This window comes from Apaloderma vittatum, unplaced genomic scaffold (genome assembly GCF_000703405.1).
Source record: "Apaloderma vittatum isolate BGI_N311 unplaced genomic scaffold, ASM70340v1 scaffold27282, whole genome shotgun sequence".
NCBI lineage: Eukaryota > Metazoa > Chordata > Aves > Trogoniformes > Trogonidae > Apaloderma > Apaloderma vittatum.
In genome coordinates, this window is record NW_009705713.1 from 92,049 (window position 1) to 111,627 (window position 19,579).

The 19,579-nt window shown below is 42.8% G+C and overlaps 1 protein-coding gene across 1 annotated transcript in view; it reads left to right on the forward strand.

The window, feature by feature from the left end:
- MICALCL (MICAL C-terminal like) overlaps positions 1-19,347 on the forward strand; it is a 29,818-nt gene extending 10,471 nt beyond the window's left edge. The window contains exons 4-11 of the mRNA XM_009865539.1: positions 2,656-2,753; positions 4,965-6,174; positions 9,428-9,522; positions 11,248-11,340; positions 13,293-13,386; positions 16,909-17,008; positions 18,185-18,258; positions 19,163-19,347. Coding sequence (XP_009863841.1) covers positions 2,656-2,753; positions 4,965-6,174; positions 9,428-9,522; positions 11,248-11,340; positions 13,293-13,386; positions 16,909-17,008; positions 18,185-18,258; positions 19,163-19,347 — 1,949 coding nt within the window. The remainder of the gene's footprint in view (positions 1-2,655; positions 2,754-4,964; positions 6,175-9,427; positions 9,523-11,247; positions 11,341-13,292; positions 13,387-16,908; positions 17,009-18,184; positions 18,259-19,162) is intronic.
- Positions 19,348-19,579: the final 232 nt, after the last annotated feature.

A 19,579-nucleotide genomic window follows, 5' to 3' on the forward strand; every position in this document is an offset into this window, starting at 1 on the left:
CTATTTCACGGCCCTGAGACAATGCTCCCACCAAGCTCAATATCAGCAAACCATCCCCTGTGCTGGGCTGTCCCCAGAGAGGCAGCTGAGGCAGATGGGCCGTGACAGGGCTGCCTTCCCTGTGATTCACTCCACCTCCAAGGCATGGGGACTTGCCATGCTCTGCGAGGCCTCTCTGGAGCTGCCGGTGGGATGCCCCACCTTGGGAGAGGCTGCCCCGTGCCCAGGATGGGGAGGCAGAGCAAAGTGCCTTTGAAAAGTCCTAGAATCCTAGGATGGCCTAGGCTGGAAGGGACCTTAGAGATCATCTAGTCCAACCTCCCTGTCATGGGCAGGGCGCCACCTCTCGACTAGACCAGGCAACACATGGGGACCGAGCGGGAAGTCTTGTGGCATCTGTCTCAGGACTGTCTCTGGCCACTGTACGGCGTTTGGGGATTGGCTTATAAAGAGGTGCTGGCTTCACCAAAGGCTTGGATTTAAAATCTTACCTTAATTGATCTCAATTTTTAAAAGATCAAACAGAAATTATACTTATTGTACGTTTGAGGGGGAAAAAAGAAAGACTATGGAAAGAAGAGAAGTCCATGGGTCACTCTTATTTTCCACTCATTTTCAGCTTGTTCTCAGCATGTGCATTACTTAATCGTTTGCCAATTAATTTTTCCATCATTTTTATTTAAATCTTTCGTATTCCTCCGAAGGGCTCTAGAGGGAGCTAAAAGCCTTTGAGAGGGAAGCGATGCGCTCCGTGAGTTTGAACCTTGTATGCTGTTAAAAAGAGGAGTAAAGCACGTTCAGTGTATACTGGGAACAGACTAATGGCATTTTTTTACTCCCTGGAGGAACACTGTAAATCTTATTTTCTATATTTAATCCACTTAATATTGGTTACAAGAATTCATATAATCATCTATCACATCACATGAAAGAAAATCTGTCTCCTTCTCAGACATATTTCCCAAAACACGTTTCATAAACAGCACAAGGTACGCAGCCAAGGAAAAGAAAACATTGTCATGGTTATATGGGCTAAAAGGCTCAGAGCAGGATATTACCTTTCAAAATCTTTAATCCCAGTTGCACGCCCATGGGGAACTCTACCCTCTTGATTTATCTTGGTCACTTGCGGTAGCTTTCGGGCCAAGCAGATCATGATAGTGCCCTAAGGACCATTTTTTTTTTTTAAATCTTCTTTTGAATGAGAAGCTGCAAATATGGGTTCAGTGTCTTGGTGGGAACAAATGCGTTGTGTCTGTGAAAGACAGCAAGCTGTGGCTGTGTGCGAAGCAATGTTCTTGCTCGTTGTCCCTGTAAGCTAGCGCAGGCCCACGAGAGCTGCAGTGGGAGCAGTTCTGCCGCCGGTACGTGCCGTTATCCTGCAGAGCCCTGGGCTGTGGGGTTTGTGCCCTCATCGCTGCATTTCCCCTCCATGTGCTGAGTTGTGACATTTGCCCGTGTCAGGAGGCTCCGGGCTCTAGTGGATCAAGCTAAACCCCCCTGGGTCACTTATACAGGTGCTGGTGGGATTTTTAATCCTAATTCTGGATTCTCATGTTTTCCCATGGCTCAATTCACTTTACAGAATATGAAGGTCAGCCCCTTGTTGCTAGTCCCTCCGGGAGTTTCTTAACAAACTTCAGCACATCCTTTTCCTCCATTCTTGACCAAATATAACAAATTGCATCGAGATTGGGAAGGAATAGGTGAGACACTGAGAGGAAAGGAGAATTGGCCTCTCTCCCTGGCTTGCCTTTTCTCAAGTCCACGTGCAAGAATTGTCTTCTCTTTCTGGTGTGCTGGTTTTGTCCTTATGCAGTTTTTAATCCCTATTTAGAACAACCAGATTGTGCTTCGGGAACCTTTGGGGTTTTCAGAACTAATAACTGGCTTTGGAAGTTAATAATTCAACTATAAATATACTTGTCATATTTTAAGTTGATGCAGTAATATCTTGACTCAGGGACACTTTTCTTCTGTCTAAAGATTATTTATTATGTAAAATTCCCAGGGGCACAAATATTAGAGACCTCTCCTGATTCCCTTCAGGTGCAAGTTACCTCCCCACTTTTTCATCCATCAGGTCTGTGTCTGGCTGTGCTGGTTTTGGTTCAAGGCTTTTAGCAATTAGTTACCTTGCCTGATCCCAGGAGAGCCCCCAGCACGCTGCCCGATGGCCTGGCTGGGGAGACTGCAGGATTATTTCTGTCCTTACTGCCTGCAGGTGGTTACATTTCTCATTTCTTTCCCACTCTGACGGACAGCCCTCTCAGAAACCATTCACTTCCTTAGTTTACTGGAACTACTCAAAGCTTCAAAAGTTGCTGGTTGTTTTGACTGCCTCTGCTTTTAAGGCCTGAAAGCCCTCTAAAGGGGGCTGGTTTTCCAGAAGGTTTCCTGGAACTCAAAAGCTGCTTCACTGCATCCAGCCAAAAAATGGAAGCAGTTCATGTTCACCTCCAAAAATGTCAGCATGTGTTTGGCAAAGTGCACACACACGTGTGAGTGAGGGCATAGACTTCATTACCGTAGGTCAGCTCTTCAGGTACAACTGCATCCAGATGTCTGGTTAACATTATACTCGTTCTTTAGTTGCAAACTTTATTTAAGACAAAACCAGTATAAATGTGATTGTAAAATTTGTGTCTCTGGCAGGTTTTCCTTTGTTGTCCAGCAAGAAACCTGGGCTACACTGGAAGGAGAGCTCAGCCACCTGTCAAAGCAGTTCTGGAGAAGATCACTCCCAAACACAGGTACGAAGGAGAACTGTGCAGAGCAAAACGAGCATAACTAACTAATGTGCTATATGCAGGGAAGAGACTTTGGTGGTCTGGTTGATACAACCATTTCCAAATCATGTGGCTACATAACATTTGCTGTAGGACTCAGACCTCAATTACACGGAGCGTCAGGCACTCTCCAGTTGCATCTGTCAACATGTAGGCACCACCCTCTGCCCTATTCTTGCAGCCTAGCTGCTGCTGGAATTTCCTCTGTGCCACAGTTTCTGCCCAAAGGAGAAGAAATGCTCAAAACCTCTGTCCACTGGTGCTCCTGAGCTGGCTGTTGGGCTGCCTATGTACTTGTAGGACTGGATGGAAACATGTGGCATGGTGGGCAAGACCATATGCCAGCAGCAGAAGGTGGGAGGGTGTTACATCTGAGCAACTTAAAATGCCAGTTGTTGGCCATGCATCATGGGGTGAAAGGCAAGTGCCAGCACCGGCTTTGGAGAGCAAATCTGGGAGCCAAGGTTGGAGCTCACACAGTATCAGGCGTAGGAAACCCGGCATAAGAGACTGGGGTATTTTAGGCTGTTGCAGCCCTTGGATGTAGATATGCCTGTGTCTGATGTTTACTTCTTGCACACAGCGGGCAGAAGAGCTCTTTTCTGAATTTGTGGCAGGCTCCACACATCGCACAGCTCAGGAGCATCTTCAGATTCCTTCAGGACCTAGGATTTCCATTGCATTTCCTGCACCTTTTTTTAATTATTTTTTTTAAAGCTGAGGAAGGGTGGACCCACCATAAGTGCAGCACTGCAGCAGGAGTCGTGACAGACCGTCCTGAGCAAAGAGCAGCACGTGCCCTGGACTTGGAGCTGGGCAGAGTGGGGACCAGCCCATGTCCTCTGTGTCCCAGCCTGTTGTCCTCACCCTTAGGTTAAATGTGATTAAAATTGCTTGACCTCGGGGCCTGTGTTAGGAAAAAAAAATAAAACCTCATGTCTTCCACATCCATGGTGGCAGTTGAAATCCGGTCCAGGACAATACGACCAGGAAGGGAAGGTCCCAGGGGAACGGAGCTGCACAATGCTCCCCGGTCACGCTGCGCACGAGGAGAGGTGACTCTGTGCAGCTCGCATCCTATAAGCAGTGCTTAGTGGCCTTTTTCGTCCTTTGAAGAGAGAGGATTAAGAGGGTGTTTATTTGTTTATTGATGTTTTTCTGTCATTGCATACAACTGTGCAACAGGGAGTAATCCTTATTGCTTTATTTCTGGTGCTTCTGGGAAACAAGAAGTCAGATTAACGGCCTCGCTTGTGTGAATTTGGGAATCTGGCACATAAGTGGAAATAGGAATTGAATCTTTGCACTATCCGTTATCACGTAGTGTTGAGGATAAAATGCCTCCCTTTAAAGGGGGGGAAAAAAACCCCTCTAGTTTTGGTTTACTGGCTAGATAAGGTGGGCATTTATCCTTGTTATTATTTCCAGCAGAAGATTTCAGTGGCTAGAGTAATGAATTTAATTCTTCACCAAAGGAAAAATAATCATAAAAGAGAACCAACTGAATTGTTTAAAACTACTGTCTTGCATCTTACACTCTTTTCTGGGTTATTTCATTCATTCCTACCTATGCTTGTAAGCATGGAATATTATAAAAGCAGTTGGAGGGGATGGATGATGGTCTCTTGTGCTTGCTGGAAACTAATGTGATGCAACTGGAATGCACATGGGAGGATAGAACAGCTCTGCTCTTATTTATTTTCCTGTAGATAGAATTGTTGCTTTCTAAGCAACATATTAAAGGCAATCCATAAAAATACATCAGATGCTTAGCATGAATAACATTATTTTTACACTGTTAAAATTTCCAGTAGTATTAGATCTTGACTCCTAGAGAAGTATTAGCCCTGTAGGGAGAAAAGCTTTTCTCCTTATTGTATTATCATCTACCTATGTATGTGCGTATATGTGTATATAAATTAAATATTATGTCTGTTAGTATTATGTTAAGATTAAAATCAAAATTTTATGAAATAAAAGATACACCAAACTGCATTTTTCTACTTCTAAAATATTCTCTTTTTTTCACGCACTTCATAGCTGGCTTCTTACAAGAAGTCACCAGAAGTTACAAGAGGACATTTCAAAGCCTACAGCCCCGTATTTCAACGAAAAGAAAAAGCCAGACAGATGCCTGAAGACACCAGTGTCTATGTGCCCCATTGTCCTTTTCAGAGCAGCACCAGAGGTTTTCCACAGCCCCCTCCTGGGAATGGGACACTGTTTGCTGATTTTTCTGACTCTGAAGATACAGAGAGTGACACCGGGGCATACACACCCCAGGGCTGGAAGGAAAAATCTCAGAAATATACCTCTGAACTAGAAGACTTTAGTAGGAGGACAAAAGTGCCACTATCTCTAGATTTGAAAGAGAAAGATGTCAAAAATACAAGGCACCCAGAAGAAAAGCTTGAGCAAGAATTAAAGGAGGAAAAAAAGAGGCTGGTGCTTTGTACTCAACAGCGACCTTTGTCAAACGATTCAAACAGGACGGACTTAGGTGGAACCAGTCCACGGCTTCGAAACAAAGGAGCGCTGTGGACTTCAAAGCAGAAGAATACTGCCTGGAGAAATGATGGTTTCAAACTACCTAGCTGTCCTGCACCTCTCTCATTTGCAGATGGAGCTCCACCAGCTTTGCCAGATGACAGAAAAGATGCGGTTGCCAGGGAGCATGCAGCTGGCCAGCCAAAATCACCCCTGAGGCTCATAGCCAATGCGATTAAAAGGTCCATTTGGGAGCCTCTAACCTCGTCTCCAGAAGGACTAAAGCAGGACTCAGACAGCAAAGTCAAAGCATCTTCAGAACAAGCTTTCTTCAGCTTCCCCAGCACTCCTGGCTATTCCACAAGCCAAAGGAACAGTAACAATAATAGAACAAATAACCCTCAGCCACAGGAGCTTAAAGTAGGGGAGCAGGCAGGAAAATATTTAGGAAATTGGAGCAATTTCTCAGATCCATCTAACTTTTCTGTAGGCTCTGAAGTGAGATCCCCAAGGAATTACAGTGAGGAGGTATCCTTCCCAGCTTACAGTCCTCACACCAGCCTTTCCAAGACAACCAATATACCTCAGAAATCATCTTGCGCTAGGATAGAGGATGTCCCAGGACTCCTAGAAAAGTTTACTTTTAAAGAGACTCCTCCAGGGGTTCCCATGGATGACAAACTTATCTGTAATGAAAAGTACCTCCCCCTTTCATCCCCAGAGCCCAACAACATCTCCAAGGACCCTCTGGGTGACTCGGCACAGAAGGGTAGTCTTGCACTGCTCTTTGATAGACTGAGAAGTAAAGTTTGTGACAGAGAAGGGAATTCCTTTGTGTCATCTCTGCCTTTCGTGAAGGACCTTTCTCCAGAAGACAGGCTATGCTGTCCTTCCACAGGTGAGGACCTGAGTGGAATTATTTTTATTATTATCACCACTTAGCATTTAAAAGACCAGTGTGTGATCTTGCAAACACAGATCTGTTGTATGTTTCATTTAATTTATAGTTACTTTCAAAAGAGGAAGACTTAAATATGTATATGTGTGAAATCTTCTTTGTAGCTATGAAGCTTTAAGGCTTGACGTATTTCTAATAGATAAATTATTACTATTATCAAACTTTATTGCAGCTCTAAGTTTTAGATTTAAATGAAGTGTAGAAGTCCTTATACTGAACACTTTTATGTGTGAACTCCTTGTCCAAATCCTCACAGGTAGCAGCTAAATTCTGTGTACCTCACCCATCTGGAGACGGAAAGGATTAATGCTGTCATCTACAGTAGGACATATAGATATAGGAATACAGAGAAGTGGGGGGTTTTGTGTTTGTTCTTGTTTTAGTTTGGGGCTTATGGGGTGGGGTTTTTTTCATTTCCAAAAATAGAATAAACTTGTGTTTTTCTCTAGCTCTGCATAAAGCAAATTCTTTCTATTTGGTAATTTCTTACTATGCTTGTTATAGTTGTCTTGAAGTTGAAATTTGGGCTACTTTTTAGAGCATGTTTCTCGTCTCTCCCAGAAGGAAAAAGCCGAAGAAAAATAATCGAGCAGAGCACTGAGGGTCTGCCCTTTTAATGTTGAAAGAAATGCACTGCCTCACTGCTTCTATATCCCTGAAACATGGCAGGAGCACATATCTGGGAGCCAAAGACCTGTATCCTCAACCTGCCCCTCACTGCTGTGTGGCAACTCCAGGCATCTCCTTGGAGCAGCCCATGCTTCAATTATCCATATTTTACCAGCAGAGAACATCAGTGCTCTGAAATGTGTATGCACTAAATGTGACAGAGGCCGGAACTGTCAATGCGCGCGGGTAGATCCATCAGATGCTTCATCACTGAGTGGTTACACGTGGTCCTTTGACCTGTAGGCTTCTCAGGTGGAGACTATGAAGGACACTGCTGATTGCAGTCAGGTGGCTCTTGTCTCACAGGGCTTTGGGTGCTGTGTCTCTTGAAAGGCTGAGCTGTTTCAGAGCAATCTAACCAGCTTTTCTCTGCAGGGTAAGGTGCAAATACCTGTCCCTCCGTAGCAGATAGGCATTGTAGATGTTATGGGTCTATTCTGTGCACAGGCATTGGCTCCCTAGTGGTCATGAGATGGGTCTTGGAAGCCCTTGGGGAAGTCATTGACCCTCTTTCTGTCCTAGAAAGGCAAACACCTCCCAAATCACACCCCTGAGGAGGAGGCAGGTGCCGTTGTGTTACAGCAGGCTGCTTTTCCTCTAAACCCTGTACCACTTCTTAAATTATTGATATCGCTCAAAGAGGAGGACATGGGGCAGCAGTCTTTTATTCCCACAGGTGAGAGAAGAAAGGAAGCGTGTAATTGCCTGTATGTCCATCTTTCCTGTGCTGTAGGGTTTGGTGCTTGCAAGTTATGGAATTGATTTCACCACTGGCCTGACCACAGGGTAGTTTCTGCAAACTTCTGGTTGTGCAGGGAAAATCAAGGTGGGCGAGTTCACTCCTCAAAAGAAATAGTAACAGTGGTACCCCCATGCTTTCCTCCATCCTGCGTGCTCAGAAGGGCTCTGTGGCTGACTGGCCTTGCTGCAGGCAGAGATGGGGTGTGGATGGATCTGCGCTCCTGTCTGCCATCCGAGAGTCACCTGTGGGCCAGCAAGCAGGAGCTGCGTCCCTCCTCCAAGTGCTGTGAGGCAGGGAGGTGCAGGGTGGGAGCCTGGGCAATTCTGGAGCGGGGAGATCACCTGGGAGGCTGGAGACCCACCTGTCTGGAGACCCTGCTGCCCTGCTTTGAGCAGCACAGGTCCTTGGGTAGCAGGAGGTGCAGTAGCTCCGGCAGAAGCACCACTCGGCGCTGCTGCACCTCCCGCTACCCAAGCACCTGTCCTGCACAAAGGAGGGCAGCACGCCAGTCTGTTCTGCTGGACCCTCGGAGTTTCCACCTTCACAAGACCAGGTGCTTCTAGAATTGGGACTGCTGTCAAATACCAGAATTTCTGCCGCAAATTACTTGGATTTGCTTTCATTGCTTTACCACATGGGATAAATGTGTTTCCATGGATCATGATTTTTAAACGCATGTTTGAGCGAGAAGTCTTACTTCAGGACTGGGATCCAGGACAAGACAAAGAAGCATTTGCACTGGGAGAATGGGAAGCGATTTTAATCTGGATACAACTTGTGCATAGAAAGGCAACTGTTACCTCGAAGATACAAAGATAAACAGCACTGTTAGCTTTAAATAATGTATATTTCCAAGATGTTGCCCAGCTGTTAATCATTAACCCTGTAGCAGGTTGAAGTGTAGAGACAGATGTTCCAAAAGCAGTTTTATTTTCTGAAATAAAGAGAATGAAGCTATGAATTAGACAAATTAAGAAGAAATTCAAATATTTACACCCAGTTGAAACAAGATGCTGGAAAAACAGGCATGATAAAATTGCTGCAATTAAATGTAATTTAATTTGTAATTCTGAAAGCATGCTTCCTCCAAAGGCAGCCTTTGAGTTTTCCTTATGGAGTGCATTGTTGTGATGTATGGATTTTCCTGACTTATTATGGCACTTTAATCAACAGTTCAATGATGTGATAATATTCCTAAAGCAGAAAAATAAGTGACGTTTGTTTAGACATAATTAATGAAATATTTATGTTGCATGAGGCTGTGTGATAAAGCCTTGTTCTCTTAGTCCATTTGCTTCTGATTACATTTGTGATTTTTTTATATGACCAGACATTCTGACGCCAACTATTTTACACTGAGCAGATGTCATGTAGTAAAAATGGGTGCCAGATGCTACAAGCCACATAAGGGTAATTTGTTTAAGAGCTGGCTCAGACTTTTTGCATTCAATTACACTGTATAGTGAGCCTTATACAATCATTTGGATAATATGGCTAACTTCAGATATACATTTTAATGAATGTTGAGTGCATTCAGAACAGCATGCCACATACAGGGTGCTTAAGGAATTAATTTACTTGTATGTAATACTTGAAAAAAATAATTAGATATACCCAGGCAGAGTTTTTGACAGGGATCAAAAATTTAATTAATGCTGTCATCCGAATTTCCAGACTGCTCTAGGTGTTGCTGATTAGAACTCAAGGCAGGTGCAAAGTGTCTGTATAAGGTGAAGAGCAGCATTTTTTTGCTTCAATGACTATTTTGTTTCTTCATTTTAGGATGTGAACACCTACCTGTCAGAAAACAAGCTATCCAGTATTCTACTTCTTCCTCTGATGATGAATTTGAATCCAAGGCTTCATTAACACACAAGGTAATCTAGACTTGGAAAGAGAAAGGTATTTCCTCAGTTGTATTGTATTTAAGTTTCATCATATGATTTTGATCTAAAACATACGGCAATTTCTCAAAGTGGGGATTGGAACATTTTATCAGTGGGGTTACTTGTCATGGAGAGAAAATACATTAAAACTCTTCAAGACAGATGAATATCAGAATTTATTTTTCCTCTTTGGATCTTTAATTCCCCCAGGTTACACCAGCCTTGACAGAGGAGATCTTAATTTGACAAACAGACATGTTTCACTGAAACCACTTTGAAGCTGCATACTTAAGTGGCCTTAATATGCAGCCCAACAAGCAAACTATTGAAAAAATTAAACCAAACAGATGCAGATTTCCCTTGGGGAAGTACAAATTCATTTGAGAAGTGCTACGGGCAGATTGCATGGAAAATGCTGTGTTTATCCTAATCAGCACAGCCATGTGAGCCATGAAGTTGCACCCAGACCCTGTTCGTCCAAACGGCCGGCAGCACCTGGGGTCTACGAGCCCAACTCAGCTTCTGTGGCTACCAGGGGCAGTGGAGTTAGAGCACCAGTGAACTCTTGATATCCAGCTCTGATATGAAGAAAAAGAGCTTTTATTGCCTGAATAGCTCATCAGAAATGTGGTTACCTCTTTCCTGTGGAGATTATCAGTGAGTGGGACAAATAATATGAGATAGCCTTTTGATTTGTTGCCTTTGAGGCTGGGGGGGAAAGGAAAGCAAAACAAGAGACTGCCCAGTACGCTGAAAAAACAGCCAAACTGAAAGTTAAGTGGGCCTTTGAATGGAAACCCAATTGCACAGCTCCAGAGGAATCCAAGTGCCACGAGGCCAAAAAGCAGCAACATGTGGTGGCACGTTCTGCCAGTGGCTCCACGTCAGGATGCACTGAGATGTCAGAATTCATCATTCATCTTTCCTGCTACAGGACAGATTATCTATAGTAAGATAATACTATGGTGGATTAAACAAGGTTTAAATAAAGTCGAGAAAAGAAGGGAGTCATGAGAAAAAAATGGATAGGAGCAACCCCTAATGGTGGGGAGGTGGGCAGAGGCAGGACCGGGCAGGGGAAGGCAGTGCTGTGGGGGCAGCTGCCAGCAACGGGGCGGAGGAGCAGCTGTCATACACCGCCATTACCTGTGGTTCAGTTTTGATGCTTGTTTCTCTCGGCTGCCTCCTAGCACCTCTTTCGTGCCAGTTCTGAACTCAGTTGGAAAAATTTTAGTAGTTTCCTGGCTCATTAGGGCTTTTTTAATCATCTTCTCTACAGTGCTCATATATTCTGTCTCCTCCAAAATGGGGAAACCACAGTCTGGAAGCCCTTCCACATAGCTTGGGTCAAGGTGATGTCTGCAGAAGCCACATATAGTGGTATGTTGTATACAGCCAGCTTTGTGGTTCAGACATTTTTTTGTTGATAGACACAGTTCATACTCACTTAGGGTTGTGATAAGAGTTTGTAATGATTTAAAATCAATGTAGGCAAATGCACGAAAATCTTCCTGCATGAATATTTTCATTTCAGTTAGGTTGCCCCAAGCACCCTGTAGTAGCTCATCTTGCTCTGAGCAAGGAAGTCAGTTTAGACGACCTCCAGAGGTCTCTTCCAACCTCAACAGTTCTATGATTCTGGGGAAGGTTTGAGGAAATCTGTCATGCCATACTTAAGCTTTGATTTCCTTTTTTTTTCCTTTCTCTCTTATGTAGGCAAAAAGGGCTCTCAGAAGGAGGAGGAAGCTGGAGAAGGAGACAAAGCAATTGATTAAGCAAGAGGAGCTGAAGAGGCTTCACAAAGCACAGGTGAAGACGTAGCTCACAGATGTCCCACTTGTCTCCCAAGCATGACTAGCAAGCACGGGAGGTACCAAATGTGTGCCCTGCACCTCCCCTCACTGTGGCTCATTGCCTTCTGTGTTTCCCATAAAGTTCCCCCAAACCATCAGAAGAAGGGAGATGTATGGGGCAGGGCTTTGCAAGGCTTTGTAGACATCTCTGTAAGTGACAAATCCACGTGTGCCTCAGGAGATCATGAAAAAATTGTTGTTTATGAAGAACAAGAAAGAATAGTGACTGGCTATAAGAGAAGAATAAACTAAAGAGGGAAAAAGGTAGGAAGGGGAAATAACATCAGCCCCCGAGAAACTCAACTATTACCTTTATGTACTACAGAAGAGTATAAAGACACAGTGATATTTTTTGTCCTCTCTATGCAGTAACAATGCAAGTGAATCATTCTGTTTCTTAGTGATGCAAAGTCACTTCATTCATACAAGCCCTGGTCTTCAGAAATGCTGGAAAAGCTCTGGACTCTGCTAATTTCCAGTTGCAGTTCAAAGATTTGGGAATGCAATTTTCTGCACTGCATTCCCTCAGGTGTAAAAATTTTCAAGTTTATCTATTTCACTTGCCACACTTACGTATCTACAGATATATACACATACACAGAACTTAATGGTTTATATGGACATGAGCACTTTTTGTGTGTGTCTGTAGAGTAGCACAGGGTAGAGAAACTTGAGCTAGGTTTAATCCCATTAATTCAGGTTGTAATGGCAATCACGATACAGTAGTGGGGAGGGCAAGTTTTTTAAAGGCAGAATTGTCCATCATCCTCTGTTGTATTACTATAGCAGGTGGATAATTTTGGATAGAGCTTCCTTTTGCTATTTATGTACCACTCTTAAATTAAAAGAGAAAACTGAGTTGGTTTTCAGATGTGAATCTAAAATCTCTGGTTTTGTAGACATCACTGCTTTTGCAAAATGTATTCATGTAAATGTGTCATTTGATGATCAATCAATGACGTACTATGTATTGAGAAGGAGAGAAATCTTGCATTTGAACAGACAGTCTTATTTAGAAAATGCTAATATCTAGCTGTTTTTATAAAATCTGTGACAGAATAAGATTTGTGGGAAAAAAATCTTATATAATACAAAGTAAGAGCAATTGTTATTTTTACCTGAGATTTGTAAATTATTTCAAGGTAAAATTAGATGCATAATGTGCCTTCTCTTATTTTACTGCTTTATAATAATAATCAAGTCAAAACTTTTTGAACCATCTTTTGTGTTTGTTAGGCTATTGCTGAGGGCTTGGCTCGGTATGCCCTAACACAGCCTAAAATGGGAACTGCTGAGCAACCACCTTTGATGATTCAGTCTTTTAAGGGGTTTCATGCCTATTATCCACATGGCACCTCTAAAAAGTCTTATTTAACAGGGCATGGACCAGTCAAGGCAGAAGTCCTTCCTGAAGTGCCACTGAGTTATCACTTCTTAGCTATTAGAATCTTTCTTTCCTGTATCAAAAGCTTGGGAAATATGAAAGCAAAACAACCAACAAAACCCCATGGACAACAAAATAGCTAGCAAAGCTTTCTAGCTGTCAGCCTTCAATATTTATACGAGCTTTATCCATGTAGCATGTCAGAATATGTGCCTCTGAATGCATAAGGTGTTTCACACCTTGCAAGACTCAGAAACGTTATGATCTCTGCTTTGCAATGGGAGAGCTAATGTTCAGAAAAACAGAGGTCCTGTTAGTACCCATGATACTTGCTCACATAACAATGTGGATAGATACCTAGTGGAATTATTAAATTGCCTAGGCGCCTAAGATGGTCTATGAGTTTGCAAATCCCATGACTCCTCTGAGACCTTTTCAAGCTGTTTCTCTAACCACTGAGACCATCTTTTGTCTCTGAATTTTTAAGCTATGTCTGTAGCTTTTATATCATTGTGATTTTGCAGGCAGTCCAGCGCCAGCTAGAAGAACTGGAGGAAAGACAAAGAGCTCTGGAGATTTTTGGTGTCAAACTGGAGAGAGAACTAAGAGGAGAAGCAGGTAAATGAGGGAGTGTTTAGAGGGGTTTTATTAACATATTTCGAAGTGGAGGGGTTTTAATGATTGTCACAAATAGAGTTCAGTGCAAAATCTGAAGTGAAAGAGTAACTGGAAGGACAAAAACTATTGTTTACCCTTTTCCTCAAACTCTGTCAGCTCAAGCACTTTTGCGCCAAATGATACAAAATTTCTGTGGGTTATCACAGATTTGGAATTATTTGCCTTGCTATTGATCCTGAATCTACATTTCTCTCCTCTGTTTTTTAAAAACCTATCCTGAGATAATTTCAGCTTCTGGAGGGAACCAGTGAGCCTTCCAGGAGCTGCATCTCAGTTACCAAGCCAGCAGCAGCCCATGCCTAGTAACAGAGTCCTTAATGACTTCTCCCGGCGTGTGAAATGCCATTAATAGGATTAGAGCCAGTGGCCACGCTATAGCAACAGCAGCATGCAGGCACACAGACCCCACAGCTCTTCTTGCAATGGGTACAAGATAACAGGGATGTCATCCTGGCCCCAGCTGGAGGCAAGGTCCTCCCTCGCCTGGACCCACAGTCCCAAGTGCCCAGGGCTGGGGCATCCTCCGGCCAGCCGGGCCTGCTCACTGCTCCCCAGCGCACCTGAGTGAAGCCGAGGACGTCTCCCATAGAGGGAGAGGTTATCTCAGGGCTCCTGCCAGGCTCAAAATGGGGATGGGAGTGTAAATCACGCATGTAGGGACTTCAGAAGCAGCTGAGATTCTGTGCTGAAAGGACTCTGGGGAGACAACAGCCCAGTTGCAAACATCGTCTTTATTCACCATTGGTTTAGAAAGCTGAACCTTGTGCTTTCATGACAGGCAGTTGCACAACACTGAAAAACTAGATATGTTTTGACACCTGATCTTGTTGTTGTCTTAGCCAGGTAGCCCAGCACAATCTCTACGTGCTGGCTATTTTAATGCCCTGTTTCTTATTAGTTACCACTCCTAACACTGAACTAATCAGTTCAGCAGAAGAGTGTTAGCCCAACCTTTCATATTTAGTAACTAATTTCCTATAATTGATAGTGCCAACCTACTGCAAATGTTACTTGAAAGGCTAGCATATTTTTTTCTTAAACGAAAACATAACCTTTTATCTAATGGCAGCCACCTTACTGCCTGTGAGAAGTCTGCTAAAAAGACTGAGGATTTGGAACATTAGCTTTTTTCTTCATTGCTGAGTTGGGTAAGGGTGGATCTTTTTTTTTTTTTTTTGGAAACCTCAAAGATATAGAGGGACAGGAGGATTCCAGCTCTTGGGGTAGACACTGAATACCAGGATAAATGGCCTAGAGCCACCTCTTGTTTTTGCTGTTTTGACAATCGCATTTCCTAAAGAAGGCTGCCTGCCAAGAGATTGATGTTTCTCATTCTCTTCCCATCCTTAGTAATTGGATTGCCCTCATTAAGGTGAAAGTACTATTTTTTTTCTCCCTGTTGATTGTTTGTCTGTAGGTGGCCAGTTACAAATAGGGCAGATGCTGAAACGTAGGATGTTACTGTCTCTCAATAACTCTTCTGTCATGAAAGCATGAAGCTGTAAATTCCCCAAATCAAATGTGCGTACTTTGTTGCTTGTAATAACACATGTGTAATGATGCGGGAGTTGGTGAGTTTAATATTCTGTTCAACCTTCTTAAAAATAATGGGCATTATTGTTTAATGAATGACCAGTGTTTATTAGGTTAAGTTGTATTTAAGCAGGTCTGCACTTATGCAATTCAAGTGATTTAATAGGTATTATTAAGGTAATTAGAAAACGATCACAGTTCAGCAATAATATTGAGCTGCAAAGGTTGTGAATAACCAAATTTAGAGACAGGCCTGCAAACACTAGTCTTCAGTGACATTTACGCAACTCTCCTCTAATAATTCTGTAAGCCCGGGATGAATGGCCCCTTTGTTAGGGGGAGTTATTCATTAGCTCCTCAACTGAATTAGAAGAGAACATGCGTGGGTGCGAAAAAACTGCCATGAAAACTGATGAGCAAAATGAGGCTTTGATGATCTTCTAACTGTAGTGACAACAATTCATGCATTTTTCTTCAAAAAAAATAAAAATCATGCCTGTTATTCCCTTTATTCTGGTTCAAAATACAAAATAATAAATCACTGATGTACCGTTGCTTTGTTTTCCACTGACATTTGTGGAGGCTTATGGAGATCTTCTGCCCACAAGAAAATACTGAAATAAAAACCTTGAAACACATTTTCCACTAAAATTAGCATAACCGATCAGTTGACTAAACAAATCATGAAGAAAATCTGTTAAGAAATGTCTCTGTATTTTGGAAGGTGAACAAATATCTGCACATATTGCAGCTAGCTTTTTATTTCATACAGACCATATCCAAGGTTTCTCAGAACTTTCAACAGAATCAGATGAAATCAGATGAAAACCTGTAGGAATAAGAAATATGAAGTTTACCTGGAAAAAGGTGCAAACTGGCCAAGCCCCCTTTCCTGTGTGACTGCTGCATGCAGGGGACAGCACAGCATCACTGCAGAACAGAAGGTTGAGGGTTTGAGAACAGAATTCAGTAAATATCCCCCGGTGCCTGTCCTTCCTTCAAAAGTGATGAAAATAAAAATAGCTATAATATAATTAGAAGAATGTTGGCTTTCAAACAGGATCTAGGTTAATGGTGACTTGGGTAATCCAGAAGGAAAGTTTTGCTTTAGTAATGCTGTAAGAAAAAGCCAGTGTGGCTCACAAAATAAACTCACAAGTTGGTTTCCTTCTAATCTCTAAAAAGTTCTGTCATACTGTGTTATGAAGAAAACTTAGCTGGCTTGTTCTGCACTTTGAAGGCATAAAGCACTCCATCAGACTTAAATAACTATTATTATTATTAACAAACATTTGAAAAGCTCAGGCAAAACTGCCCCTGGGGACACTTGGGGGGCATTCTGTCGAATGGAGAAGGAGTTAAAACAACAGCCATTTTTATTTCAGCTTGCACTGAGGATTTTGCAAAAATGAGTGGTATTTTTGCAAAGTGCGTTACTCCTTGCTTACCTCAATCGACATATAATACACAATCTTTTATTAGAGATATGGAGATTTTAAAGCATAAAGAGGAATGTTAAAGAGAGTATTTTTGCCTAATCAAGAAAACAGTAAAAAGGGAATAGCAGCCTTCTGTGTGTGTGTGCAGGACATACGCATAATTGCAATTGTAATGATTTTACTGACAGTGAGACAGATCAAATTTTGATGCTAACTTCTGATGTTGGCACACAAAGACCTAAGGCTCTGGGCACTAATGCTGCATCACTGCTTTGGATCTGTGAAAAGGCACCATTGGCATGTCCTAGCGAGAACTGCTCCAGCAGTCACTCTGAGAAGACATTTTTAATCACGGCTTGCTGACCTGGGACACCCCACAGGAACACATCCATTACTGCCAAGTTTTAATGGAATCAGGCAGAAAACTTAAGTGGTAAGAGCATTGGAAAAGAAGATGATGATACCTACTTAAGTCTCCTATTTTAAACAGATTCAGGCACAAAAGATGAAACGCAGATGCTACACGAATGGTTTGAGCTGGTCCTGGAGAAGAATAAATTAATGCGCTATGAGTCTGAGCTCCTGATTATGTAAGTAAGGACAAGCATTACTATTCAAGATGGGAGGGGAGAGAGGAAAAGCGTGCTCACAATACACCTGAACACCTTGCTGCATGCTGCAGTTTGAGGGTGTTGTGGAATAAATGTGCGCAGAGTATCTACAATCTGTTTTGAACAGATTTTCAGTTGAGCCCTCCTCATCCTTCCCTCTCATAGTGGTTCAATTATTTCAATCCTGTGAGACATGATAAACCAGTGTCACATATAGATGTTGTGCTTTTTACACCATGTGGGTCTACTGAGCACTGAGGAACTTTCTCCCGTGGAAGAAAAATAGTCTGACAAGTTTATCTCAGTTTTTGCTGGACATAGAAGAATCTAGGAATTCACTGCAGCGATGAAACAAGCAGATACACCAAGCAAATAGAAGTGGTCTCAGATGCCTCTCTTTGTGGCACCTCGCCACCTTGGAAACACACTCTCCAGATAGGCAGAGGTGACTCTCAGCTATTTTCTCCACTATTTCTGGGCAATATGGGAAGGCGAGGAGAGCTGCAGCAGTCATCACCCGCCCCTGGATTTCATACCAGTGCTGCTCGTTGCCATTTAATATCTCCCCGTGACTCAACCCCTGCAACATACGCAGAGCTGCACCTCAGTTTTTCCTGCGCTGTGCTGAGGCTGCCAGGACTAAACCTTTCTGTTCCCCTTGGATTGTCACTGGGTGTTGTGTTAGCGATGCCTGCTGCTCACGCTGTCTGCAAAGCAGAGTTAAAAAAGTGAAACCAGACTGCTTCGATCGCTACAGGACACAAAACGTTGTTGTCTGGATGCGTTCACTTGTGTTAATACCCTTGCTCCAGGACCCATCCCCGTGCAGGGCCCTTCATGTGTGAGAGCGTGCAGCCCGCCTCCGAATCACTTGTGGCTGCCACCACCAAAGCTCAGCTGGTTAAAGCCTGAAGCGTTGCGATGCATGAGGGAGCTTAATCTGAACATAATGCAAAAGCTGGTACTTGTGGCGTTGCTGTGGCAATGTGGGCACAGGGAATGTTTCTAGCCTTGACCATCCGTGAGGAGAAAATACTGGATCAACAGAACACAGAATCTCTTGATTGAAATAATATTTGCATGTATGTCTTTATTGGAAAAAAAAAACAACAAAACTTTTTCTTTTTTCTTTAATATACTTTTTACTGCACCTAGAGCCCAAGAGCTAGAACTGGAGGACCACCAAAGCAGGTTGGAACAGACGCTGAGAGAGAAGATGGCCATTGATGGTAAGTCAAAAGGGAGCATATGTTCCATCCCACGGTGACAGACTGTGCCCATATGTGTCCCTGCTTGCTCCAAAAAGGACCAGGGTGACGGAGGCTTTTCTTCCTGCGCTCTCAGCCAGCAAACTGCAGCTTGTGAGATCTTCTCATCTGACCTCTAGTGAAAACAGCTAAGCTAACCTGTCCAGTGTCACACTGAACTGAATCAGAAGCACCTACACGTGTAATCCCACTGATTGTGCTGTGCAGGCAGCCACGTCCAGCTACCATGCCATGATGGGCAGCAACGGAAAGTAATTTCTTCAACAGCCTAAACCAGAAAGAGGTTCTCGGCTTTTACATTAACTGTAATGTTACTCGTTACTGCAGTACTTTGGAACTGCTTTTGGCTACTTGAGAATACAGTTTGAGCTTGTCCTTTCATCTGGTATTAGAAAAGAAATCATGGGAAGGAGGAATGCAGAGAGAAGGAGGGTTACGTAGCACCAAATATCCCAAAATATTCCATTGTGGTTTAAGCATGTGGATTGTAAGTGATGGCAGTTTTCAAAACTTTGTCTGAAAAACACTTCCTGTTTTCTTCCAGGTACTGCATTTAATGGCTGGGCTTTTTACCTTGTATAAACTAAACTTAAAGTTCAGGTTAAATGTTTTATAAACAGATAGTGCTCTTCCCAGCCCTTCCAGCCTAAGTTTGGGTAGATCTACTCTAGGCATTAGGAGCCTTAACAGTCAACCTTAAATGGCCTAAATGCAGCAGAAATTTTCCCCCTGAAAAATATTTACTGCTATTGACTTCGTTGGTCATTGGCCATAGTATTAATTTAACCTGTATAGCAAGAGTTAAAATGCAAAGCATGGCAACAGAATCATCTAGATTTTAACCTATTGTTTTGTGATCTTTTAGACAGCCTTAAAGATGAGATGGATCTGAATGAGGAGGATGAAATTTTTACTGAGATGATGAAAGTGGTTGAAGAAAGGGACAAACTTGTGTCTGCCTTAGAGGAGCAGAGAGTGAAAGAAAAAGCAGAAGACCAGCACTTTGAAAGCATCATATTATCCAGAGGCTATCAGCTGAGCAGGGTTTAAACAGTCACATGCAAATAAATATAATTTCAGCAATATTTTTAATAATAGAGATACAATCTTCTGAAAAAGGAAGGAATTCAAATTTACTATCAGCTTGGCAAACGTTATTATGTTATCAAAAGCTCTTAAGCAGTTCTTTTGCTCACGCTGGAGTGAGTCATTTCAGTATCTGCTTAAAGGGTCACCAAAATACAGAATAAGTTTGAATTTACCTGCCTGGTGGACATTGGGG